The sequence below is a fragment of the Xiphias gladius genome, chromosome 14 (genome assembly GCF_016859285.1).
Source record: "Xiphias gladius isolate SHS-SW01 ecotype Sanya breed wild chromosome 14, ASM1685928v1, whole genome shotgun sequence".
Taxonomy (NCBI): domain Eukaryota; kingdom Metazoa; phylum Chordata; class Actinopteri; order Istiophoriformes; family Xiphiidae; genus Xiphias; species Xiphias gladius.
In genome coordinates this window covers 9,172,799-9,200,376 of record NC_053413.1, presented here as the reverse complement: position 1 = coordinate 9,200,376, position 27,578 = coordinate 9,172,799, and the positions used below count along the sequence as shown (strand labels likewise).

The 27,578-nt window shown below is 41.2% G+C and overlaps 1 protein-coding gene across 2 annotated transcripts in view; it reads left to right on the top strand.

Moving 5' to 3' along the window:
- The first annotated feature begins 353 nt into the window (after positions 1 to 353).
- Positions 354 to 27,578, top strand: part of LOC120799222 (low-density lipoprotein receptor-related protein 8-like) — a 76,429-nt gene continuing 49,204 nt past the window's right edge. For both annotated transcript variants that reach the window (XM_040144209.1, XM_040144208.1), the window contains exons 1-2: positions 354 to 496; positions 1,190 to 1,306. In XM_040144209.1, the coding sequence (XP_040000143.1) occupies positions 430 to 496; positions 1,190 to 1,306 (184 nt within the window). In that variant the 5' untranslated portion in view covers positions 354 to 429. The remainder of the gene's footprint in view (positions 497 to 1,189; positions 1,307 to 27,578) is intronic.

The following is a 27,578-nucleotide window of genomic DNA, read 5'->3' as shown; positions in this document are numbered from 1 at the left end:
CTGTTTTTTTTCTATTCTATTCGAGAAATTTGATTTAAAAAAAAAAATCAAATCCGGGACCATTTACTAGCTTTTAAAATATTGATCGAAAGCTCAGCTACAAAATGGAACTTGTGAGAGATTTTGTCAACTGCTGTTACCAGTGTCTCGAATAAAAAAAAAAAAAAAAAAAAATCAATCTCGAATATGAAATATGAAGAAGAACAAATCCGGCAATTATTGTGTCCTATTCTGACCCAGTCCCCGCCCTGCGCCGTGTCGTCACGCTCCGGGCAGCCAGTGAGGCGGAGGCGGAGGCGGAGAGACGAGGGAGAGAGGGGGGGGGGGGGTCTCACCGCGGAGGGGCAGGCAGCGGCGTCGCAGCGCCACCAGAGCGGCTACCGGGCTTTGTTTTGTGGATGTGAATGAGCTCCATCACCTCCGCCAGAAATGTGGACGGATATAAGGACACTGCTACTTTTTCATTTGTTGGTCCCGAGGCTTCATCTGTCGGAAGGTCAGTGCTATTTGTTTTTTGCCCGCGTATACGACAGGAATGACATAAAACATAGCCTAAGCGCTGGTGTGTGTGTGTGTGTGTGTGTGTGTGTGTGTGAAGGTCTGTAGAGGTGCGAGACTGGAAGCGCTCCCGGTACTGTGCGCGAAAAGACAAAATTCGTAACTGTTATCACTGAAAAACACTAAACGCGGACTTCCTTACTCTTAAATCTGCGCTATCTTGGCCCCTGAAGGAATTGGTGTGTGTTCAGGATGGGAAAAACCCCCTGCGAGTCTGTCATGTGTTTCCTGGCTGCGAGCATCCATACTGCATCCGAGGCGGTATGGATGTAGTAGCCCACACTGAATCTTTGTCTTCGTGTTGTGGAGATTTCTGTCCGGCAGACGCGGGGCCTCCCGCGCCGCCGTCTCCCTCCTTCCCCAGAAATGCTTTTAATTGTCCTTGGGAAAAAAAAAAAAAGTAGATCAATACGCGAAAGAAAAACACGGACCGTGACGCTGCCAGCGCCTCAGCCAATTGACCTGAATGAATGCTGAATATCAATTAGGCATTCATTTGCAAATGACAGTTGAACTACTTGCGGTTACTACTCCACTATATCCGTTTGTTGCTGACCCATCTGGATGCTGGTCTCCCCCTCTTGCCCCCCCCACACACACACTTCTCCTCCTCTTCTTCTTCTTCTTCCAGCAACGGATGAGTGCGAGGATGGACAGTTTCAGTGCAACAACAAAAGGTGCATACCGACCATCTGGAGGTGCGACGACGACGACGACTGCTCGGACAACAGTGATGAAGAAAACTGTCGTAAGTGTTGAAATCAGCGGGGAGACCAACACAGACAAGGGCCGTTCAACTGTGAAAAAGACTGGTGATGGTTGGGGTTATCTTGCACGTATCGCAATGGAGGGGAATGGCCTGTTATGTCGAAACAGTTCAAAATCATCATAACCAGACCACGCCAAGCCCACCTCCTTGTCTTTCCAATGCCACCCATCCAGAACAATTTAATGACACATAAAAACACCCCATTGTATTCATATGATCTTAGGTAGTCCAGTGACTATGTTTTTAACCAATGAAAAATGTTTCACAAGTGGAAAAAAACCCCCCCAAAAAACTAATTAAAGTTATATCATTAATCTCGTCTGGAGACCATACCTGGAACTGCTCCCATCAGGTCTCTGTTTGAAGCTTGACTTAATGGTCTGTTCATGACTGGAATGTTTATTGAAGCTTCTCTCTCTTAATGAGCTGTATGTTCTCAAAATGTTGAGAGTTTGAAGCAGGAAATGCACCCATGTTCCACCTGGGTCTCTGTCCTCTTATAATTACATATATTAATGGTGGATTTACTACGTTATTAGCAATTTATCTATTTTGTAGTACCTTATCTTCAGGGAGACATAAACGCTTGTTGATTACAGTTTCCAAAGAGGCACAACTAAAATCATGCTTTGAGTGGGGATTAGTTGTGTGTCTGTGTGTACGTGTACTTGTATAGACACTGTGAGGACCAGTTTGAGTTTTAAACCACTGGTGTGAGGACGGTTTGGGAGAGTGAGGACATTTTAGCCGCTCCTCACCTTCTCACACACCTTTAAATGGCTGTTTGAGGGTTAAGACCTGGTTTTAGGGTGAGGGTTGGGGTTAGGCATTTAGTTGTGATGGTTAAGGTGAGGGTAAGGGGCTAGGGAATGCATTATGTCAGTGTGTGTCCTCACAAAGATAGGAGTACAAATGTGCGTGTGTGTGTGTGTCATGAGTGGGTGATTTCATCCCGCTCTTCCTCTACTTACAGAAAGCTCAGCGAACATGTTTTCTTAAAACGAGGCTTGATTGGGTGGAACCATTTGCTAATCATCGTCAAATAAAAAGCTGCCCAGCTGAGAGACAGATTGCGAGGTGCGTCGGTCCGCTGCGCAAAACCCTGACAGGTATCCTGGATGTGTTGTTCTGCGCGGAAATGATATAGAATTCCAGTTTCCTTTCTGACTGCGAGCCAGTGGCCTATATTTGGGAGGAATGCTTACGCCGAAGCCAGTGAAGATGTGCCAAAGCTGACGCCAAGCTCTGCATGTTTTCCATGCAGCTATGTTCTTTTGTGTCTGGGTTAATTGTGGCTCGGGAGGAATTCCTGCACCTCCCCACACACGCATACATACATACGCTCTCCCTTTCTCCTTACACCTCTCTCTGTCTTTGTTTGTTCCCGTTTCTGTCTCCCACGAACTCCCGCTCACACCGAACTGCCGTACGCGACCACCTTCTGATTCCTGTACGCGGAGGTCTTGCCATTGTCCCGCTGTCTGTGAGACCAGCAGGACGTGTCCTCGGGCATGCCAAAAGAAGCAGGCCATTTGGAGCTTCTTTGCTCCTTAGACATTCATGTGTCATTGCCTCACACACACACACACACACGTACAAACCCCTGATGTTTGGAGAAAATTACTCTGCCAGGCTTTATTTCCTCAGTATTTCTTTTATGAATGAAATAGGAAATTGCCAGTGAAGTTTTATTACCCCCCGTGTGTTTTCCATCAGGCAGAGCTCCTGACACATTTAGGGTTTCGTGAAAACACTCCTCCTGAAAGCCTTTTAAGCTGAGACCTCTGTCAATCCACCATTTGATGAATATGACAATTCCAGCATTACTTGCCATAATAGTAGAAAGCGGCCTTCGCTCTGTGTCCATCTCCTTTCCTCGCGTGGCTTGCCGTATGTGCGTGGGCAGGCGGATGAAGCCGGTTTGCCTGCGCAGAGTCGGATCGGTCCCTGCGCTGGCCTCCTCATAGTGTTGGACCACTGATTGGCTATAAGGATATAGTTGATCAACTTTTACCTTGTTTGATTTGGAGAAGAAGTTCTCTGGCACACTTCTCAGCTCTGGCAATATTTAATGAATGTGGCTCTACCGAAGTCATTCTCAGGGGTTGCTTCCGTAAACCCTTTTTCCTTTTTCTACATCTGAGCAGGCTAAAGGACAGTGGGTGTGGCGCAGTGAAGTGTAAACCTACAACATATGCCTCACAGGGGGAGAGTACGGTGAGGATTTAGCTTGTACACACAGCAAATCCTGTGCTGAAATTACACAGTTAGTTTCTCGTTGACTATGAAGTGGCTGCATTTTTAAATTAAGTTTCTGAGTGGTTGAACGGCTGGTCTCACTTTTTTATCCCTCTCGTGTTCACAGTATATTATTTTACAGCACAAAGCCAAGCACAAGCGTCCAGTGACTGAATGTGTGCAACAGACCATGGTCATGAAATGTGCTGACAGGAAAGAAGCTTCGCTGCAGATCCTTATGACCGACTGACGGGTGCTTGAAGCGGAACCTCACAGAACATGTGTAAAGGCCTTAAAACACTGTTGTTGCTCGTACCGGTATCAAATCCTTTATGCATCATAATTCTCCTCCATCCTCCACCCTGTTTCCGTTAACCCCATCCCCCACCAGCCCACCCCCAGACTGCACTCTCATCCCATCCGCCCCACCATCCCCCATCATCCAAACTCTATTCCCCACTGACCAGTCACTGGCTGCATGCACCCATACATTCATACATGCATAATCACACTCATGAGTATGCATGGACATAAGCGTGGACCAGATGAATGCTGGCATAAATGCATACGTACAGAATATCAACATAAATGAATGCATACCACGAAACACTGTACTCCTAGTTTTCTGACAGAGAACTGCAAAGTTGAATCCACAGGAACCATAATAAAAACTGTATATTTTGTTTACTGGTTGCATAATGTTTCTGGTGAGGATGAGATGCAAAGCCAGCCTGCCTCTCGCCTCATCTGGAGAATTCTGCCTTGAATGCTCAAAGTCAGATTTCTGCCAACTCTGACACGGAGCTGCCGTTTAATTCTCACCCTGATTATAGCGGTATATCACCCAGTTTCCATTACATCGGCATTACCTTCAAAGTACACCATGCCTGCTTGAATTTCTTCTCATCCTTGGATGTGATAACGATCTGTTTCATCCCTGATCATGAATTTAACATCTATACCTGCAAGGAGGCGTTTCACATCGCCACGTAGAGCTCAAAGTGTTCTTTTGTTTCCCTCTGTGCTCCAGAGTCAGCAACAAATTGCGTGCCTCCTCCCTCTGTGTTTTTTTTACCTAATACATCTGCACTACTCCTTCAGAGGCAAACTCACTTTGGAAACTGCTGGCGCTCCTCCACACCTCCTGTAGTCATTGTTTATTTTTTTAATCCTAAGCCTTTCAGTGGATGCAGCCTTCTCTGCTGCAGTGTTGTACCCAAAGTCCTGCTAACACACCATGAGCAAAGTTTCGGAATTGGTAGAAAAGCTATCCTAGCACCCTTGAATAATGCTTCGTTAATGCTTTAGTCTCCAGTGTTTAAAGCGCAGCTGGCTTTTGGTCAGCTTACACCTGACACCAGTTGAGGTCAGAGTAAAACCACGAGTGTGAATCCAGTCTTTTATTTATGTTGTTGTCTCGGTAATATGCTCTGTTATTTGGGTGTTCTCCACTTTCTTGCACTGTCTGTAAACTGATTAGAAAATCTGTTATCACTTATGGCTTCCAGCCACAAGTGCATTGTTCGACTTCTTGCTGAGTTCCTGGTAGGAGCGGATCACGTTATGCACCACTAAATGGCACCAAATCCTTTCTGAGCTCTTTTTCATCACCTGAGAATAGTTACAATTGCTCACTGACCTTAACTTTCAAATCCTATCATATTTTTGTTTGAAAATACTTCAGGTATTGCTTTGGATACAATGGCAGAAAATTGAGAAACAGTCTATTCCGTGGTAGTTTAAAACAAATGGACCTCACCGTATGGGATTTGCTTTTTGTGTTGCTTATTTTTCAGTCGCCCTTCTCCTGTTTCAGAAACAGATAAGGGTTTGCTGTCTCTCTTTCTCTTCTCTTCTCTTCTCTTCTCAATCCCGAGTCCGCAGCGAAACTTGCTGCCGCATCGTGACTCTCTTTCTGTTGGCACTGATGGGCGACAGCATTGGTGGCTCTGCTTTTATTGCTCTGGCCAGCAGCAGTATTTTATAAATGTAATGTCCCCTGATTAAACATGAAGAAGCAGTTTGGCCACCTGCTGAGATCTACTTGCAAATGCCGGAGAATAATACAGTAACGCGTTCTTCTGTTTGTCATAGAGGTTTCAGGAAAAGAGAGAGACCCATCGTCCTGTGAGGCTTTTGACTAATCAGTGTTAAAAACATGTCTTGGAGTGTATTGTATTTGCCCAAAGTCGTTGCGTCTCTTTGTCTGTGTTGTGTGGAGGGATGTGTTTGACAGTGGAGAAGTGAGGGTTTGTTGACGATCTGGGACTACAAAGAGAGCAGGATAAAAATGAGTGAAGCTGAAGTGATAGAAATGGGGGAAAGAAACTATTTTGACCTGCGGGGTGAGTTGGGGAGGTTGTTTGTGTTCCTATCAAATTCTCTTCATAATCTCTACAACTGTTGACAACTGTACACAGCATGGAAAGGATTATGCCTTTATCTCTTCAACGCATTGGGGAGTGTTTTCTGTTCAGTCTGTGGTCAATTTATTTTCTGTTAACTCAGTCAGTTGCAGTTCACATAATCATGATGGAGCCTTAATTACTATAACAATTTTAAATAGCCATGGATAAAGCAAACTTTTTATGGTAAAAAGTGGTTGAATTTTGGAAACCTTTATGAACTGAGTAAGTCAAATTGACCTCTATCATAGTATCTGTAACTTTTATCTTTTTTCATTTAAGCAAGACGCTTGTGTGAATATCAAGGAGTCATTAAAGCTAAGCTGATATATAAATTCTCTGCACATTTTTATGTAAGGAAATAAAAACTATAATGATTCTTCAGCGATTGTGCTGATTACATTTCAAAAAATGTAAAAACCATTCTTGGACACGGCCTATTTTTGGAAGCAGCTTCTAAGCTCTAACTCTCTGGGTTAAAGACGTCATAGCCCCGTATGGCCTACGATACGATTTCTCCCCTTTCTTCCAACAAGCCCACATAGTTTGTGTACCGTTAGTAATTTAAGACATCTGTCCCTTAACAGCATTTGGCATGAGGGAGGGCCCAGTGTGCTATTAAGTTTGTGTTTCACATTTACCTTCCACTCAGAAGATTGAAGTTGGTTAGCTGGTAGCTGCACTGATTCCCACTAGACATTACTTTGCTTTTGTTTCAACACCTGCTGAGTCACTGGCAGTTGCTGGACACTCGGTGTTGTGTTTTTCTCTTTGGGTCCTTGAGCCGTTACGATCTTTGGCTCATGGGTCCTAATGTGGTGATGGCAAAAGACCAGACTGTCGAAACTCACCTAAAAATTAAGGCAGAACTGAAAATTCACATCCCTGCAGAACGGTATTGAGGGAGGCTCTAGCACTGCAGGAAATAATACAACTACAAATTCCTCCTTTTAGTAATGATAATTTTGACCTAATAAGTACACAAGTCAAAACACCAGAGGATAGAGATAAAGAAAAATAAGCTTCAACTATTTTGATAATCAATTAATCAGTGAAGTCATTTTTTCAGGAATAAATAACAAACATTTACAGGTTCTAGCTTTTTAATTGAGAGGATTTACTGCTTTTCTGTTTTTTATATCACTGCAGAATGAATATCTGTGGGTTTTGGACTCTTGGTCAGACAAAACAAGCAAAACAAATTGTGACTTGCATTTTTCATCATCTTCATAGACCAAACGATTAACCAATTAATTGAGAAAGTAATTGGCAGAGTAATCAGTAATGATAATAATCATTAGTTGCAGCCCTAATGTACTGATTCTTAGTAAAGAGGAATTTTAATTTCAGTTTGAATTTAAGCAAGATGCACATAGAAGAATAAAACAGCACATGTATGTAACAAAGTCATAAAATGCAAATACTTTACCTTCAATCATTAAGCAGTAAATGTGGTAATTCATGTGATTCTTTTTCAATAGCTTAATAAGGTATTAATCAGGTTTTAAATCAGCTTCCTTTCTCTGACAGCCAGACACACTGACTGGACATTTTTGAGCAGGATGCTCTGCTCTTTGCATTTTCTGGCATCAAGGGAAGGAACACTTGAAGGCTATAGCTCTTAGACAGCTTATGTCTACTGCCACATGTGTGTGTGTGTGTGTGTTTGTCTGCTGTGCGTGACTGTGTTTGTTTGCTTGGTCGCTTGGCCCTACTGGCTCGCTGCCCTGTGTCTACATGTCTCAGAGCCACCTTGCCCAAAGTCATCATTAAGAAGTCTGCAGCTCCAATCGAGCTATTATCTCAGATTAGCGTGCGTTGCTACACAGAGATGCAGAAAGAGAGAGAGAGAGAGAGAGAGAGGATGAGGGGGGATTAACGTGAGGGTATAAAACATCACTCAACCTTAACCTCTTGCACTCGTCCACCGTGTATTAATCCCCAATTCCACTTAACTTTTTACTTCTCATCACCTAAGAGAAAGCACTTGTTTGGATCATTTTAAACATTACCCCTCCCAGAAATCTCTGTTCTTTTCAAAGGATAAAAAGCAGATATTTCTCTGGGGACACTCTTAGCAGTGTGTCTTGCCTCATGAAAAATGCTGTTTCAGTTCAGTTGAATCATTGAAATACTGCCTTGGAATTAAAACAACAGTGTAAACCGTAGTCTGCGCAGCAGTGTTTTTTAAACAGAATAATCAACTTTGTGGTTTCAACACTGGATTCTTGCCTTAAATTTTAATTGTTTTTAAGTCAATTAAGACTTTGTTGTGCCTTTATTTGAATCATGTTGTTTAAAAGCTGTCACGAACCCAAGAGGTTTCGAATGCAAGATTTTGTGTCACATGCCTCATGACAGTAGATCACTCATATTTCCATTTGATCTGCCCTTCTTTTATATTTAGAGCTTCCCTGGTGGTCTGTTAACACTGCAAAATGTATCCCCTTAATAGCAGAAAAGGGTGGTTAACACACTATAGTAAATGTCAAATAAAAAATAGAGGTTGCCGACATCAAGCGGTTAATTCATTCAGATATTAACAACAACTGACAATTGTTGTAAACTTTTAAGAATAAGGACAGTTTGTATATGCATTTGGTGAAACCTTGTTGGTTTCTTTAATGAGATGAAAGCTGAGCGAGTTTTGAAATCCCACCCTTCAGTTTACATGAAAATGTTACAGGTAAAGTGATGCTGCTATACATGGCTAGAGTTTTTGTAACCGTGATTCAGTAGTGGCACTGAAATGAATCCAGGTTAGCTTGAAAATCAATAAGACACATGCTGGATGTTGGAGAGCGGCTGCCTGCTCTGTGAACCCAGACCTCTGGGCCACAGGCATCCAGCCATACAGCGCCTTTCATCCACAATCACTGCCAGAAAAAAAACAGACCCGCGAGGGAGGATGTTGGCTCATACTGCACGAGCTGTGGCCCCCAACTTGTGAGTCATTTTTGTGAAAAATGCCACTTCCTGTGACTCAACAACCGTGCTTGTGAATCTTTGCTGACAGCTGACTTTAGCTGTGACTCTAACTTTGTTTTGATTTATCTGCTTGTGGATGAGCACGCACACTCATCACAGACCTACAGAGGACATTATTCCACTCTGAAGTCAAGCCAGGGTAACTGAAAAAGTGAAAACAGCACACATGGTAGTGAATTGAAATGATGAGCAAATGGCTACGACACAGAAACAAAGCCCTCAGTCTCTTTCTTCTTATTGATGATTCAGTGTAGCTGGTGAGTGTCTTGCCTCCACATTCGCCTCCTCTTGCCCACAGTGACTCATTACATCGCCACCATCCCATTGTTAAGGCTTTGCATGCAGGCCGTCGCTGCTGTGAAATCATTCCACCTGCCTAGGTGTCTCCTCCATCAACGCAGCTATCAGGCCCGTTGTGCCTGCTTAGACATGAACTGTGACCAATGCATTTCTATCAGATGGCCACAGGGGTATAAAGACAAAGGGAAGGGGTTGAACAGGGGTTCAACTAGATGCAGCTATTTGAGATATATATATATATATATATCTCATATACCTTCATCATTATTCTATATACACTTACTGTTTTGTGCTGCAACTGTTGGTTATTTTCATAATCAGTTAATCAGCTGATGTATTAAAAAAAAAGCCCATCACAAGTTCTGTGAGCCCAAATTGAGGTCTTCAAATTTATTGTTTTGTCCAACCAACAGTCTAAAACCCAAAGATATTTAATCAGAATTTGATTCAATAGCCAGATAAATGTAGCACAAAGTTTAATCAAATTTTCAGAAATCATCAAAAACATCAAAAGAAAATGCAAATTAATGCGCAGTTCCATCCATGGTGGTTCTAATTCTGCAGTTGGGTGCTATTAAAGCACTGCAGAAGAGGACCCAATGAGATGACATAATGAAGAGTGCAGGTCAAACTTTAAATGGTGATAACCAATCAAGCCCAGCATAAAAACCTTTCTGTTATATTTCTTGTCTTTTTTTCCTTTGAGTTCTTGGTGTTTCCACTCAGATTATATTTATGCACAAATTGAAAATGCTCATAAAAACAGATGGAAACAAATGTACACAGTGATATAAAAAAGCAGCAAACCCTCCACGCTTTAGAAGCTGGAACCATCAGATGTTTGTCATTTTTTTCATGTAAAATGACTTAAATGATTAAGTAACTATCAAAATTGTTTGTTTTTATCCAAAAAAATCATTTTATACGCAATACTCATATCAAGCTTTTATGGTTTGTGTGAATTGAATTTTACCAAAACCTGGGGTGGTACAGTATGAAATACCTAAAGAAATACAATGTTTATATATTTATTAAAAAAAAGAACATGGGATTCAGTGGGATGAACATTTTATTTTGAAAATGTGGTCTAGAACACTAAATATCATCAATCCTGTAACATTAATAGATAGAACTGTGATAATTATCGCAGTATTCATTTTGACCATATCACCCACCCCTACTTATCGTCAAGCAGGAAAGAATAGCTCTTTGTTTCACATGACCTCGGTGTAATTTCATGGAAAACCTCAATTAAATCACATTTTCACAATAACATGTTATGAATGGAATGAGCACCCTGGGTCTCCCTTGCGCTGTCCATTCCTGTGTGACTGTGAAGAAAAGATGTATATAAGGCTTTTAGTCATTGTAGAAGTAAAGTGAAACCAGTTTCCCTTTCCTCTCAAGGAATGATGTGTGATAAATTTTCTGATCAAATGCAGAATTTATGAGCTATACCTAAGTTAAATGGGGATTTAATAGTGTCAAACACAGCATTACCTTAACAATGGTCGCAAATAAGAAGCCAGGCTTAGGCTAATTTACTCAGCAGTAGGGTTTTAAGTTAAGTTAAGTTTTTTAAGTGTGGGAAGCGTTGAATCCAGCCAGACAGGGACTACCAAATCATGGACCTACAAAACCAGCTTTCCAATTAGCGGAAGACTGGATCTACTTGTGCTGATCCAATGTCTAGACTACAGACTCATGATGCTTCAAACTCTGCTCAGTGTAGAGCTGTAAGACAAAAAATGTGACACTTTTTGACTAGAGGAATGTAATATAACAGACTCCGAGAACAGAGCTTTTCTGCAGAGCAGCTTTTTTTCAGTCTCCCGCAGGCCTGTTTTTACACCAAAGTGTATTTTTATGACTTTCACTCCTTCGCTCTTCTAAAAATTTGGATTTTAAAGCAGCAGCCAGCATTTGATTTTTTAGTTTTCTTTGAAATGTTCATAGTAAATGGGTGGTGTATGAATCAGAGGGAATGGAAATGTCATTAGTTAAAACACGCTTAGTTTTGTCATGATTTAGATTTAGAATATGGATGTGCAAAAACCCAGATTGCCAAATCTTTCCGAATGCTGTTGCCAGAAAGTGATTTTGAATTTGAAAAGAAGTACTTTTTCACAATTTTTATCGTTCATCAGAGTGTCATATGGAGCCTTTAAAAGATTTCCTCACCCCTTCAAGAATAAAAAGAAGTGCAGATCTCATATCAGAAAAGGTCGGCCACGCCTGTTTAACTTGGAGAGCTTATATTTAAATCATAGACTACATAAGAATTTAATGCGTTTTTAAGACTCACCCTGAATTTGTGTGTCAATATCAAAGTTGTAGCTCAGTACTTCAGCAGGCGTTTTCTTGGAAGTGTGATAAAATACATTGCTGATTGAAAGCAGAGTGTTGGGAAATGGTAGCTGCAGATGGTTCCTCTGAGTTGTGCCTGACCCCATGTGCTTTCGGGAGGAATATTGTGATCAAAGCTCAGCAGCTAAGCTCTGCCTAGTGAAAGATGTGTTTTAAATGCATAGCCATCGGCCACTGGCATCCACAGAAAAACACTGTATGTGCGCACACACTCATATTGTAGGCTGCACACCGAAAGACTCTAATACACAAACACACATACACAAGAAAATGGGGGCTGATTTATCGGTTTGTGTGTACCTATTGTGCAAGAGAAATGATGTAATCTTTAGTGACATGGATCACCAGAGAAAGCTGAACAAGAGTGATGGAGATGGGAGAAAAGTAAAAGGAGAGAAAAAAAGAGGGAGGGTAGAGGCGAGCCAAGCAGGGTGTTTTTGAGGACGGGGGGGCTGAATAGTGCTGCAGCGTCATTGATCTTAGAGTGTTAGTTTTGCAGTGTTATTGTTGTGATGCAGATCAGATAAAGAGTATCAGATGATAAGATGGACAGCCCATTAAAAATCACCTGTTACCCCTCCTTCAGAAAAGCAAAAGTGGAGGATGTGTTTTCTGTTGCACGCTGCACAATCTGGATGTTTCCATGTATGCACCGAACAGAAAGAGGTGATCTGCAGAGTTATGGGGAGATCAACCACCGCAGCAACGAGACCGCAAAGTAAACAAAGCGCACAAAGTATTGAAACCAATGGCAGTCGTTTGGTTTGAATGAAGACAAGCAGAGCATCTTTATGGGAGGCGCCAATTCACTGCAGAACATCTGCTCATCCTATCAGACAGGCAGACAGCTGGGATCACCTGGCATACATGCAGCTTTCTTGCTCTACTTACAATGCTGTTTGAAGTACATTTTCTGTATTTAACAGAAAATGTATCAGTCAAAACAGTGGCAAAGCCGGCTTCTTTTATTTCCATTTAAAACAATATCGTTTATGTATTTGAATAGCAATTAAAATGCTACAGTACATTGGCAAAACAATAGCTTGTTCAGCCTAAACCTAATAGCAGAACCTATAAAGGGTGCACATGCATAATACATTGCAATAGCCCTGCAGTAAAATCCTTATTTAAAAAAAATTCCAAATTTGGAGCTTCACAAAGATATTTGATGCAGGATTATTACCAGCAGGGACAGCGTGACTGGTATTGTTTTCACTGTGTGTGTGTGTGTGTGTGTGTGTGTGTGTGTGTGTGTGTGTGTGTGTGTGTGTGTGTGTGTGTGTGTGTGTGTGTCTGTCATCATTGCAAAATGTGTTCGTGGAGACACCTACTGTAGTGGTAACTACCAAAGAGGTGGTTTTGAGAAATTTGGGAGGTGTTTATATGTCTGTCTGTGTGTGGACAGATTTTGTCACCCCAACAGTGTCACAACTGTGTAAGATACAGTCACGAAACTTTAAAGGTTTGTAGTTGAGATCAAAATGAAGGCTGAGTTCGAAGATTGGTGTGGTCTGAGCAAGGGCGCCCAAGGTAGGGGGGTTTAAAGTAGGGAAGGGAGCATTTGTCTCCACACTGTACGCACCTGGCCCACATTCCTTTTAAGTATCCCAGGTTCGGTCATTCCGTCCACTCATGACAATATGTTGAGTTTCACACAAGACATTATGTAAAACTACAGACCATCTTGCAATGGTATCACATCAGCTGCAACACCCATCAATAATGTAGTATTGACTACTGAGCACTCATGGATTGGAATGTCAGCCTCTTGATGGTCGTTGCGGCTGGTTCGATCCCATCGCAAGATGGTCTCTAGTTTACGCTACTAGATTGCATTATATACAGGTGTTCTTCACCTACTACACCTCCTTCAATATTGACTTCTGACCCTACTCTAAAATCAGTATTTACTAAATCTTTTAATTTTTAGTGATCCTCAAAGATGTGTTTCTTCTTTGTATCCACACAGCAGAAACCTTACTTTTGCGTACCGCACTACGGCCTACTTTGAATCTTGACACCGCATATATTATTACAGGGTAGAAATAGCAGCAAAAATGCCCCAGAGAAAACCGTCATTAAATTGCCTCATGCAACAGGGAGCTGCTATTGCATGCGAAAGCCGCATCTTATTTCACACAGTGCATTGTAAAAATTGTCATGATCTTGACATTAATGTAGTAGCTGGCATTAGTTTTATGCCAAAGGCTTGTAAAAATGGCTTTGTAAATGCAGAAACTGTGCTAACAAATGTGATTCAACACTCCTGCATTAGCACTAATGTTTACAGCGGCACAAACTCATGTATTTATGGTATAGACTTGCACCTGCTTTCAAATTAGTCTTCAGAATCTTGACCCACTGGCAATGTTATGCTGCCAAAGCCATCTCACCTTCCTATGACTTTTTGAGTCAATGCCTGTTGGGAGGTTTGCTTGATCAGTCTACCCAGTACTTCATTAAATCAGTTTTCTGTTGTGCCACTTTGGTCTTCAGGAATGTAGACATATGTGGCTGTAATATTCTTCAGCCCATTAAGGCTCAAGTAATATGTTATGAAAACAGCTAATGAACCCCTTCACTTCTCTGCTATTAGTTGAAGTGGGGCCAACAAAAGTACTACATCTCCAATGCGTAACAAATGTACTGTGATTTTTAATGGAGCCATCTGAGCTATACATGCATGAAAGGAACAGTAAAGCAGTAAAGAGCCTAGTTTCTGTGTCACCTTCAGCATTTTTCGAAAGACACTCACTTGGAGATGCAGGGTACTTGTTCATACTGATACTATATGCAGCAGATGCAGATATATAGTCTTGCAATACAAAAAGATCATGTAACCAGCCTGTGCAGTAGCTGCATTGTGATACTTTGCTAATGTTCAGCTGCTCTGGTGGTGAGAGGGTAGCCTTTAGTCATGGTTTCAGTAATCTGTGTCTATGGTGGGTGGCTGCTGGACTCTTTGATTGGTTCCTTTTTACATTGGGCATTTGGTGGGCCCACACTAAAGGATACTTGTCTGTGACTTTGTTCCTCCTGTCTGGCCCCAGTGTGCTGTTTGTTTCTGTGGGTGAGAAGAAGAAAAACAGATAAAGTTTGACGCTTGAAACACGGAGATACAAGGTCTAAAGTGGGCAAATGTGCATGTGTTGTGTTTGCATGTAACTGTCGGGTTATGTTCAAAGGCAAGCAGCAGCTGGGACTGAAATCTGAGTGTCTTAATTACGCTCTCTTGTTGCTAGGGGCAGATTTTCTAGAGCAAGAAATTTAACCTCGGGCAGTATTACACTTATGCTAATTTTTGTCTGCAGCGAGAAAAGTAAAATCCTGCTCTCAGTGCCTTGTCACAGCAATTTCAATTCCTTAGTCTTCAGGCCAGTGAGGGTCTTTCTGAAAATTTGGTCTGCAGCTGGCTTTGTGTTTAGTGTTATTAGAGTTAGGTTTTTGTAGGAAAAAGAGAGAGGGATGGTGAGATGGAGAAAAGACAGAGATGTGGTTCATTCTCTTTGCAGGGTAAAAGGCTAATCCCCCAATTCCCATTACAGTCCCTCGGTTAGTAGTCACTATAATCCAGTGTGGCACACATTTCCAAATACAGGAGTGACTGCGCTGTAGGCTCCCCTAATGCATTTGGCTGCCTGTGACATAGAGTGGCAAGGCACTGTTGAGCATTTAATCTCAAATCCAGACCTATTGTAAGCTCAAAAATGAATAATGAAAGACTACTCGAAAGTAATGAGACTAGACGTAAACCTTTCTGAAGGCTTTCACCAACTATCTTATTTTTCTGTGTTGTCTTCAGAAACAGGAATGTAATGACATACTTAGGGATGCCAGCAAGAACTTTCATAGATTAATTTAAATCATTTAAGATCAGCAGTCTGATTGCAGAGAAATCTCAGACACCCAAATATCCTACAGTTATGTCTTAATTAGCAAGATGGCAGTCTTGATTACATTTGTCTTGGTAAGACACAGGGGAACACTTTTCGAAGGGGAAACAGAATTTGACATAAGATCTGGCTACATGCAAATCAGGATCGACCCTCCTGTAGTCCAAACAGTGGTGGTAATGCAACTGAAGGTAACAGAGAAAAACACCAGAAGAAGCAGAATTTAGAACTTCAGTTACAACGAAAACTCTATGTAGATACAAACTATCAAGAATTTAACAAAAACACATGTATAACTCACTTCGATAGACTTTCCTATGAGACTGAAGTTTTCCTCATCTTCATGGGCTCTCACTCATGCCATCCCCTCACCAGTGCAGCTTATAAGGGATCAGATAAACCCTACAACAGCATCTTACACTTTCTGTATGACTGTACAGTATGTATTGAAATTAGTCGAGCGGTTCTTCCTTTAGCTTTATATGTGACAGAGAGAAGGATGGATAATTGAGCTGCAATTATCACAGGGGAGAGACTCCCTAAGTGGCTATTTCCACAGATCACTCACTGACCTAGTTACACTTGGGAGGAGTACGATCATGACTACATCTTGGAGAGTTAGATACATTTAAACCTTTTCAACATTTCAAGTTCTGACTTTTGGAGACACTAGCAGTGTGGCTCTATACGTGGCACTTTTGGTCCACCATTTCGGTTGGATGGGTTGCCGTAAAAATTTGACATTTGTGAATCCTACTGACTTTGGAGAAATCCCTGACTTTTCCTTTAGTGCCACCATGAAATTTCTATTTTTGGTTTTGAGTGAAATGTTATGACAACTGTCGGATGGATTGTCATTAAATGGTAACTGCCAATGAAATTTGGTAATTAGCAAACTACAACCTACAATGGTGAACATGGTAAACAGTACCGAGACTGCGTTAACATAAGGATGTTAGCATTGTCATTGTTAGCATGCTGATGTTAACATTTAGCTCAACGCATAAAACAGCCTCACAGATCTGCATAGCATGGTTATAGGCTCTTGTTTTATATTGTGTAGATATCTGGTTTGACGTCGTTACGTTAAAAGGGGATGAACTATTCCAATCACAATCTCATGTCAAAATAACAGCCCCACCAGCGCTAAGATTGTTGCAGACTCTGTGGACATTGTCAGTCAGGTTTCAATGGTGAGTGACGGCATTTTGTCCTGGGGTTATAATTACTTCTGACAGATGGATAATGGTTGTTAAGAAGAATGTCTCCTGTGTGTAGCTACAGTACATTGAAACTGAGACGAGATTGTCCAAGGGAAGGGGAAATCGCTTTGGGATCCCCTTCGTTAATTTCCAGTCACGTGATCGCTAAGCAGCACAGACTTTCAATTCTGAGTCATACTTGTTCTCAAATTGCTGGAAACGAGGGTTAAAGTAAGAGTGAATATAAAGATAAATGTGTGTTCACATGCAAAAGCACAGTTGTAATTGTGTGCTGGGGTGTAGGGACACTTCAGATGGTAGTTGTTATCCCGAAGTCAAGATGTTTAGTAGACAGTCTTTTGAACTGTATGCTCATGTGAGTGAATTTGTGGTCTTAATTACTCTGGGAACTTGCAGTGTGTTTTACTGTAAACTCACAGTGCTGATATATTCCCCCTGAGATCTCCTACGAAGCTTTGAAAAGTTCTCTGCTACAAATTTCTTACTCATCTTTGTAGTGTAGGCTTTAATTTAAGATGTCTTTTGTAACTTCAAAACTAATTCTGAACTATATGTTTAGTAGTCAAGATGTTAAAGATGTAGTCTTCAGATATTGGAAATTTGAGCTCTACTTTTGGAAAAGTGAAATGCCCGCCCTTTATTTTCTCAGATATCTTTGAGTATCTGCCTTAAGCAAGCCTCTGAACCCCCAGCTGTGCCAGAAGAGCTGCTGATGGTAAATGTACTTCTGCTGAATAGCTGCAGGTTTAAGGTGGTGTAAATAGTTTAAATGTGAAGCAAATCATTGCTGAATAGGATTATGTGTGTGCAGTCATGCTTCCCTGAATCATTAAAGGTTAAAAACAGGGAGTCTGATTAATACATCCCTGAGGAAAAGGTCTCGGTAGATTGTGATGAGAAATACAAGACCTCAGGACTCAATAATACACAACTCAACACAAAGCAGAAGGGTGCAGCCACTGCAGAATAGCAAAGTTACGTTCACCAGGATCTTGGTTTGAAGTCCAGACTGCAGACTGTGGCGTTTCAGGCCAGGAGGAAGGAGCATCTGTGCTGCTGTGTTGATTTGGAGTCATTTCCACTGAAGCGTGTAGGAGACGCTCTGGAGGGAAGAGCAGTGGTGAATGTGTCAGCTGTTTGGCTTAGAGACCCGTCCTCAGACTGTCTCTCTGTGTTTTCTAGACCAGGGAGACCTTATTACCAAAAACTGTGGTGCGGGTGACAGACTGCACCAACCAGCTTGTCTCCTTTTATTTGGATGGCACTTAATTTGGTATGTCTCCAGCTATAGATGGGTGCTTTATTATATTTATTTGTTTAAAGTTTACTTCAAAAATACTTCTAATTCCTTTTACATTTTCTTTTTTTAAAATTCCTTTTGTTTTTGTGATTTTTGTGTGACTTTTTTTTTTTAAACTTTTTTAAAATAAGCTTTCAAGATGTTATCTTACCATAAGAGGCCCGTCCATCTGTTTAGCAGAATTAGTTTTAATTTAATTTTTAATTTAGTTTTAACGTTTCCTGTTTTCCTGCTCTTTTCTGATAAAAGTAGGATTTGGGGGGTTCACTAGCTCCAGCTGTGGAAAAGTGAACACTATCTGACCCTTGCCAAGGATTTAGAAACAGCAGTAGGGGCTGGTTCCTGCAAACACCTGCTGTTAAAACCTTGCCTGCTTCCGCCACTGCCCACCATAATTAGATTCCTCTGCCAAAAGGCTTTATTTCACTCCAAGCACAGGTTTCTCAATGAAATGCTCAGTAATTGCTCGGCTTAATCACAGCTGCTCATATCTTTCGAAGGCACAACTGTCCTCACAGAAACATTGCCCCAGTCAGGTAGAGCATTGGTGCCACATCAGCTCATTCTCAGCTACTCTACCACAAAGCCCTTTCAACACATGAAGCAAGGCCGTTAGTGTAAGGTGTATCCCTGCAGTCCCTACCTGCTGCTCTGCTGTAGACAGGTTGTGCAGTTTACTCCCTCCACCATCACAGCTTCCTCCTGTGTGGTTCCTGTCGTCTGTTTCTGGAGGCATTTCTCTTGAATATATGCCTTCCATAGCTTAGTGATAAGTGTCTTCTGGGCTCTGTTCTGACTCCCCTCGGATTTCATTGGGCTCCCCGCTGAATCATTAGAGCGATGCTGGAATTCTTACTGGGAACACCGCAGAGAGCAGAACCCGTACCTCCAAATATAACTGTGTAACCACTAGTACAACAATTTTTTTAACTCTATAGTGAGATGTGAATCTCCTGGCTGAATCTAGGTTAGACTTTCCAGCAGAAGTGGTAATTACATAGGATTGGATGACATTGCAGCTAGGTTTCATCACTGATAGTGCTTTAGAAATACCTTAATATAAGCTGTAAAGGAGGTACGGTACATTCTGAAATGTGTTGTATATTATCTCAATCACCCTCCTCTGTCTGATCTCATCTCCATTCTTAAATTTTCATAAATGTGGGATAAATAAGTAATATGGGCACTATTTCCATGTTCGATGCCTTATTCTTTGCTGATGAACAAGATGCCTCCTTTTTACATGGATACCATGTCACGCCAAATCGCATTTTCTATGGTGGCTGTATAGAACCATGGTGGAATACAACTGGTAAGCACTGTTAGTTAACGTAGGTTAGTTCATTATCTGATTGCACTCCTCTCATTCAGCAGCCTACCATGAGTCACGGGGACCTTCAACATATCTACAACATTTCCACATCAACCAAACACGTCATTGAACTCAACAGGGTTTGATTGCTTCCTCCTCTGTGTTTGATACAGAGAAACAAATGATTGTTTCCGGCAGATTTATTTTATTTCCATAACTGATCATGTGCCTCCATTCATGTCCAAGCATTTCAACAAAGTCCCTATTTTGATTCTCTAAATCAGAAAGTACAGGAGAAAGGGAGTGTAGCAAAAGGTCAAACAAATGGAGAAGGCATCATGCAGTGAAGGGCAGGGATATATTTGTGTGTGTGCACGTGTGTATATGTTTCCTGATATTCAGAGCAGTGGCAAGCTTTTCTTGTAAACAGTGATGTATGTGGTATTTCAGCAATATTTGTCAGTTTGAGTTCTGTGGTATTTGCATCTTGTGTGTGTGTGTGTGTGTGTGTGTGTGTGTGTGTGTGTGTGTGTGTGTATGTGTATGTGTGTGTGTGTCTGTTTGTATGTCTGTGTGTGTTTGGGTCCACCCCCAAGCGTGCTTGGACAAAGCTTGATAAATCACGGATTGTTGTGAGTGTCGATGTGGCTCTGCGTTGTCCTGTTGCCTTCTCAAAGACTCTGTGTACAACCACCTGTACCTCTGTCTGATATTGCTTTGTCGTACTTGAGGCATTGTGGTAAATCTCTTGGGGTTTAACAAGTTGAACCAAACCGTCTTCAGTTTAATCACTCTCAGGCTGCCTCAAAGGGACAGTTAGTTGAATTTGCCCAGTCTCCTTCTTGGTCAGGAGGTGTTTGTGCCAGAGTGACCTGACAGGGGGAGAGAAAATATGTCTTTTAGCAGGCTGAGGGCTGTAACTAGCACAGTATGTGTCTTTGACCAGTACACAAGGTCAAAAGAAATGCTGGGGAGTGAGCAGCACCAAGTAGCCTCCCTTACCTCTGGCATCCTGAAGGTATTGTGATGCAGATATGATAGCTGGCTTCAGTGTTGTTCATGATTATATTAACATTGCAATATTCAATCAAGTAATTACGGGTGGTGAAGTGCGGATATACGGTTATTTATCAGCGCTACTTTTCATTCGAATTCCGTTCAAAAAAATTAATTCATCCCTCAGGGATATTTGAGGTAAGTGGGTTTGCAAACACAAAAACAATTATTTCACACACATACAGCAATCTAAAAGTACAAAATACGACAGTGTAAAGATGAAAAGAGAGGTTAATGACAGGGACCTATCTGTGGCCTCGCCAAAAAAAACAAATTATCTATACTATATATTTCAGGTGAAATCACTTTTTAAAGTAGAATTTTATGCTGTCTTTTTAAGACACAATCTATGTCAACTTAACTCAACCAACAACTAGGACAAGTTGTTCCCTAGTAACAACCAAGAATATTGTCAACCAACCTGAGCAGGCCCTTACAGTATATCCTCTTTTATTTTGTTCAGTGTCTCTCCTGTCAAAATCCAGTACTTTTTGTGAAGTTTTCTGGCTTCATGTTCCACCTCCACAATTTTGTCTTCTGCTTCCTATTCCTTCCCAAATATACTTCTTGTTTTAGGATTCATAGCTTCTACTTTAAGTACAGTTAGCAGTTTGAGTATAAGTTTTATATGAATATGCGTATTAAGAATGGTCAAAAGGATGTACCATGATAAAATAATGCAAATCTTTGGCCCAATCAGACTAACCTTAAATCAGTTTTATTTATATTTCCCTAAATCACACATTGACCTTGATTTGGAAAAGGAAAAACTCCACCAACAAACAATTACCTGTGATTAAGTTGGCAGCCCAAATTGGTTCTCCCAGGGGAGGGTAAGAAATCTGATGTCATACCTTTAGCTTTATCTTTAACATTTGATTTGTTCAATTTGTCCAAAAGGGCAAAAGGTACAGCAGGAGAGAGAGGGAGAGCGACATTTATCTATAGATGCCACTACGCTTTGGCTCTGTTTCACATCAATACTCTATCAACCAGTGCTGATTTAGAGCATGGTCCCATGTGGCTTTTTGTCTTCCCGTTGGCTCCAGTGGCTCACTGCTCTCCACACAGGCCTGTCTGCCAGGACACAATACATAGTGACCTCCTCTATTAACAGATAAAAGCACAGAGAAAGGAATCAACAGGAGAAATGATTTACTCACTCTAAGGACACTTCTGAATTCAGCTAATTGGACATTCCAAGTATATTATAACATTTTCATATTAGAAATGTTATAATATAAGTAAAATGTATCAATGTATGCCTGTGCATCTTGCACTTCTTGCAAACCTCAAAACTCAAATTAGCCTAATTAAATTCTATAATCATTCGCAAAGGCTATTTCAAGAACAGCTTGTCCGAAGCCTTGTTGATGCCATGCTGTATTTTGTATGCAACCACGATATCCCATTAATTTTGGAAGGTTTAGTCATTTGCATGCTGCTTTAAGCCAACAGGATACATAATGTTTCCTGCTTCGACAACGCTCCCCTTCTTTACTCTGAGCTAATGAGGCCATTTGTCTTCTGATGCCCAGGAGAATGTGCTTATCACTGCATTACCTATTAAGCTTTTCATGGCCTCCAAATGGAAAGAGCTGTCATTAATATCCTTCAAAGTAAAAAAAAGTTTAGGCTGGGTGGGTGGGTGTGTGTGTGTGTGTGTGTGAGTGTTTGTGTGTGTTTTGTACAAATATTTAATACCTTTTGACTAACTTGGTTAGGTTGTATTTAAGCCCCTGTATCCTCACAATGCACAGACTATATCATTTTGTGTATCCCAGTTACTTCTGTCCCACATAGAGGGGGCTTGTTGTAACTACTTGACATTGACACACTGAGACACTGGCTGTTTGTTATGGCTGTGACCTCCTCCACTGGAGGCTCTGGCTATCTTGCCTCTACTTCTACATGTGTAGGGTCTGTACTACATCCTTGGTTGCAGTACAAGCTCCACTCCCCTGCAGTTGTGCATAATCAGCTATGCTAAAGATAAACAATAAACTATTGTCTAAAGTAGGTGACGTTTGGGTGTGACCTGTGTGCAGACATCGCCTGAATAAGGGAATACAGACTAAATGAAAGAGAATAGATTGAATGAACATAAATTCCTTCACACTTGTCGCAGTGAAAAATGTTCTGATTGTAGAAACTGAAAATCAACAGAACCAGTGTTTAAACAAGGAATATGAGTCTACAGCTGTGTCGGTGGCTTTGTGAGGCTGTACTTATGCACAGCGGTGCTTTTAGCTAAATGATAATGTCAGCCTGCTAGCATGATGCTGATGTTTCACCGTCTCAGTATAGTCTGTTAGCATGCTAACTTTTGGTAATTAACAATTAATTTATTACCTTTGCGGATATAAAGTTGTGAGACTAAGAGGAGCCATTTCAGATGCTGCAGGTTCCAGAAGCAAAATTCCCAGTCATTTTTCCCATAGACAATGTTACGTGACTAACAGTTGGAGCCCTTCTATGACTTGAGTGGGAATGAAACTTTCCCGGTAGAATCATTAGTATAAAAGATTAACAAATATATCTGGTTCTTTGTTAAAAAGTTGAAGCTGCAGGGCTGGGTACATAAAATTAATTCAGGGGAGATGTTAACTACGACTCCCTAGGTGCACTTCGGCAAGAAACATCCAACCAATAAGTTTAAAGGTTTGATTTATATTAATTTTGGGTGAATTCAGCAACAGAAACGCCAAAGTGTTTTGAATTTGCTACTGCTCTGATTTGCACTCCTAACTGGCTTTTTCTCCGTGGCAATGGTGGCCAAGGCTTATGGGTGTTGTAGTATTTTGAACGGTCTGCCATGCCAGACTGACGGATAAAACATTATTTCACAAAAACAAAGTTAAAATTATTAAAACTGGTGGCTATAACATAAAACTATGTGATTGTTACATTATCCAGGAGAGTCCCATGTTTCAATGTTAAATAACGCTGACAGTATCATTAGATTGGAATACAAAATGGGGTAAGACATTTACAGACCAAAGCGGTGGACTGACTAACTAACCAACCGAAAAGCTGACATTGCCGTTCCATGAGGCATGCTGCTGTCTTGGCTAAAAATGTAAAAAGCTGGTTAGCAGCTCCTCAGGAAGGGCTAAGACAGATTTCATTTCAGTTTTTACACTCTGACACACCTGAAGCTGCAGAGGAAAATTATCCATCAATCACATGAGCAGTGAGCCACACTGACTAGTCTTATCTGATGTTCATATACAGCAAAGCTTAACATCAAAGCAATGTAACACCAAACTCCCAATACATATAGGTGGGCCGTGCACATCCGCATGAGTGGCTTTTAAGGAAGATAAAAAGGAGTAGAACCAGTGGAATGCTGACAGCATCGGCCCCTGAGGAGAAGGCTCCAGGTGGGGCTGTCGGAGCGTGGCGCTCCTTCCCCCTGTACCTCCTCCAGGAAACATAACATGGCTGGGTGAACTCCCCAGCGCAGGGCCCTCATTCTGCCTGTGTCACATCCCATTTGTAATGCTCACCATAGGTGACACACACAAGACTGAATAGTTTTTTCTTAGAATTTTCTCATATGTACATGAGCTGTGTCTCTGTGTAGAAGTCTACCATACAAGAAGACACTGTGTGTATACTATACAGGTGTGTGTGAGAGTGAGTGGGTTTACATGTGTGCCTGTCATAGGGATTCATGTTCAGGAAGTGATATCCCTCACCTCCCTCTACAGTACAGTAATATTGCCTGTTTTTATTCAGTATCACACTTTCCATTAGGATTCCACAAAACATAATTACTGTGTATGTCACTCTCCATCTCTGCTGCTATTTCTCAATTCTGTTATTTCTCGGCTTTCTGTCTACGGAAACGGCCTCTTCTTCTCGTTCTCCTGTCACTTTCCCCTTCAGCCCCCCCCCCACACACACACACACACACACACACACACACACACGCAAGCCTAACATTTTAAAACCACTACTAATTAAAACAGAAAGTCACTCCAAGCAGATGGCATGAGATGGCCTGGGTAATTATTGCCAAGCGAACCATGACCCCTGCAGACCTTCACTGATATGAGTAGCAAGATCAGTTGGATTGGGTAAGAAGCTCAGACTCTCTGTCAGAGAAACTGCATGACGTGGGCACATCTGACCTGCAGAGGCCACGCACTGGATCAACCTGAGATTTTCAAGGTCTTTGTCACGCGATCAAATGAAGTCTTAAGCACAGTCTTAATCAGCACATACTGCAGCGCCGTTGCTTCTCAGTGCTGCCCTCAACTGTACTTTTGTTCATCTCGTGGGAGTCAGATTAATCAACACATCATTAATACCCGTGCAGGGATTTGGATGTATAGGAATGGAAGGTTTGTTTGGGAAGTTAAAATGTTCGTCTTGGTCCTGAATAAGAATTTTAATGTGCTGTATCCTCTTCCAGGATTTGTAGGGAAGATCTTATGAGTCTAATTATTCTGTTGAGGAAGGTTTTGTACTTCTAAAACTTGTACCACAGGGTCTCTCAGTTTGCCGCCCCACCTACCTACATGAGCGATAAATAGGTTTTGAAAATACGCATGCAAAATGTATGCTTGTGTAGGTGTTGTAGGAAACACCAGAGGTTTTTTTTTTTTTTTTTTAATTATTAGTTTACCAGTAATGAGTTTATACACTTGAAGGAGGTGTTGGTTAAAAGGTTGTCACAATGCTCATTTGTCCTGTCATCCGGCTTCACCTTTAACAAAGGCCCACATTCCAGCTCTGTAATGAGGACACAAGTGGCACTTAAGCTGCTGAAAAATAACAATCAAAAATATGTTTATTTTTTTTGTGGTGGTAGACTTACACAAGGGACTGGGTATTAGGGAAACGAAGTGAAGAAAAAAAAAGGAGAGACCTCCGTTTGAAGGAACAGAAGGAGGAGAGGGAATGTTTGTAGTTCAGTATCTTAATGGGGTCAGTTCATTATGTTTCGCAGGAAAGACGAGAAAGAATGTTGATTTACATTTTTGAAGTGAAACGTAACAGAGGTCGCTGATAGGGGTTACAGGCTGAAAACACATTTACCGCTGAAACACACGTCCTTTCAGAGCGACGCTATGAGGTATTTCATAATTTCTTTTGATAGCATCAACACGCCAAGATGAGCCGTTATTGGTTTGACTTTGGTACTCTGACCCAGGAGATAATTGAGAATGGTGGCAATTAAACGAGATTTAGAATTAGAAAGCAGTCTCTAATCTGAGTGCTTCTCGATGGCTGGCTGTCGCTCCGGACTGCAGTAAGAACAATTACAATCACATCATAGGTAACTCTTAGGTGACCCATACTGTAAATGTGAGAATTAGCCAGAGAAAGAGAGACAGATGGTTGGTATATAAGAGAGGTCTATGGAAATGTCCCCTTCATTTTCAGAATCCCACTTTTTTCTTCTCTACATTTAAAGGTTTGCTGTTTGATTTACTCACTAACGTCTCTCTCTGGCAAGCTGTCATTATTGAGAGAGGACTATATGATGTCTGTGTTGATTAAAATACTATAACGCTCATCTACAGTAGGTAGTAGAGGATAGGCGGTAGAAGGGAATCAATCAAAAAGAAGGCAGTAAAGGAGAGTTCAGTCGATAGAAGAATTGATTTTGTAGAGAGTCAAATTAAACATTATTGTTGCACCAGCCAAATGCAAATTTAACTTAATTTTCAGTTGCACCATCTTGACTTAATTCGCTACAACTTAACTAAAAATGTGATGTTTCATCAAGTGCAGCACTAAGGATTTTTGGGGCAGAAAGCCACTAATGACTAACATGGAAACTGAGAGTTTTACTGTTGACTTTTTCATTAAAAAACAAAGTAATATACTGTAATGTCTAAACCACACACTATAACATACTTTACAACTGTTACCTCCTTAATAATTCAGCAATCATTTATCTGTTGGACTTGGATGCCTTTTCCAAGGTGACAATAGCTGGATCACACATAAATATGCTCATAAATAGTGCTTATTTACAAGTAATCTCCTGATTATTTTCTTGATCAATTGACTTAAATTTAAAATCCAGTGACCATATAACCAAAACCGGTTTGACTTTGGGTGGGTAACTTTGTTGTAAGTCCTCCACCCTCTCTCATCCTGTGTCTGCACAGTCTCCACCAAATAAAAAGGGAAAAATCGTAAACAAAAACAGTCAGAAAATACTGAAGCATTTCCATTATAATTTCTCAGAGGTCAAAGTGACATGTTTAAAATAAATGCATTAACAAAAGTGTCTTGAAAACTTTCATCTTGGCGAAGACATTTTGGCTGAAGTCGGCACCTTTACATGTACAAGTCTCTCTTACATGCAACCAAGTGGTGCCAGTAGAAATCCCCATCTCTACTGAACGCAGCATAAAATCACATTTGTGCTCTTGTTCATTCCAAGAAATGGCGGCTGCACAACACAATACCAAGTGTACATGTCAGTGTCACCAAACGTAAAGGGAAGTAGTCTGTCACAGGAAATGTCCTCCCGATGTAAATATTGAAGAAAATTTGATCTGAGTCTTTTATCATTAGTCCCTACCATATTTTTAACCATTTCACCATGACAACGGTTAGTAAGGAATGCCTTACACATGCTCAGTCTTAAGACTATGTTGTAACTTATATAGTGCAACCCATTTTTTCTGAGTTGAAGTGTAACACTTCAGCTACACTCAAACTAATGCTGTGCTTGAACTTACACGTAGCTGATGAAACAGCCTGCTGGTCTGTGTCAGTGAGACCAAAAGGGATTTTAAGTATTTTTTCCTGGTTGAAGAACTCACCAAAGAAACCAAACCTACATCTGTGGGATTTAAAGTAGGACATAAGGAAAGACTATATGTGTCTTAGCCAACTGAGGACACCACTTATCTTTATTTCCTTCGAAACGAAGGTCAAGAAAGAGCTGGAGTTGGAGTTAGTAGTGAGAGCTGAGTGGCAGTGGTGTGAGCTGAGAGCAGCAAAGAAAGACTTGAAAAATCACTGCTTGCTCTCTTTCCCTATAACCCCTCAGCTAAGCTTAAGCTCCCTGCACATCTCTAAATGCTATATCTAATTTGAAGCATGAGAGTCAAGATGGGGCCAGCTTAGGAGCAGTTGTGGCTGTGTAACAACACCGGAGGGCTCAGCCGAGGGCCTTTCAGACAGTAATTTATTAGACC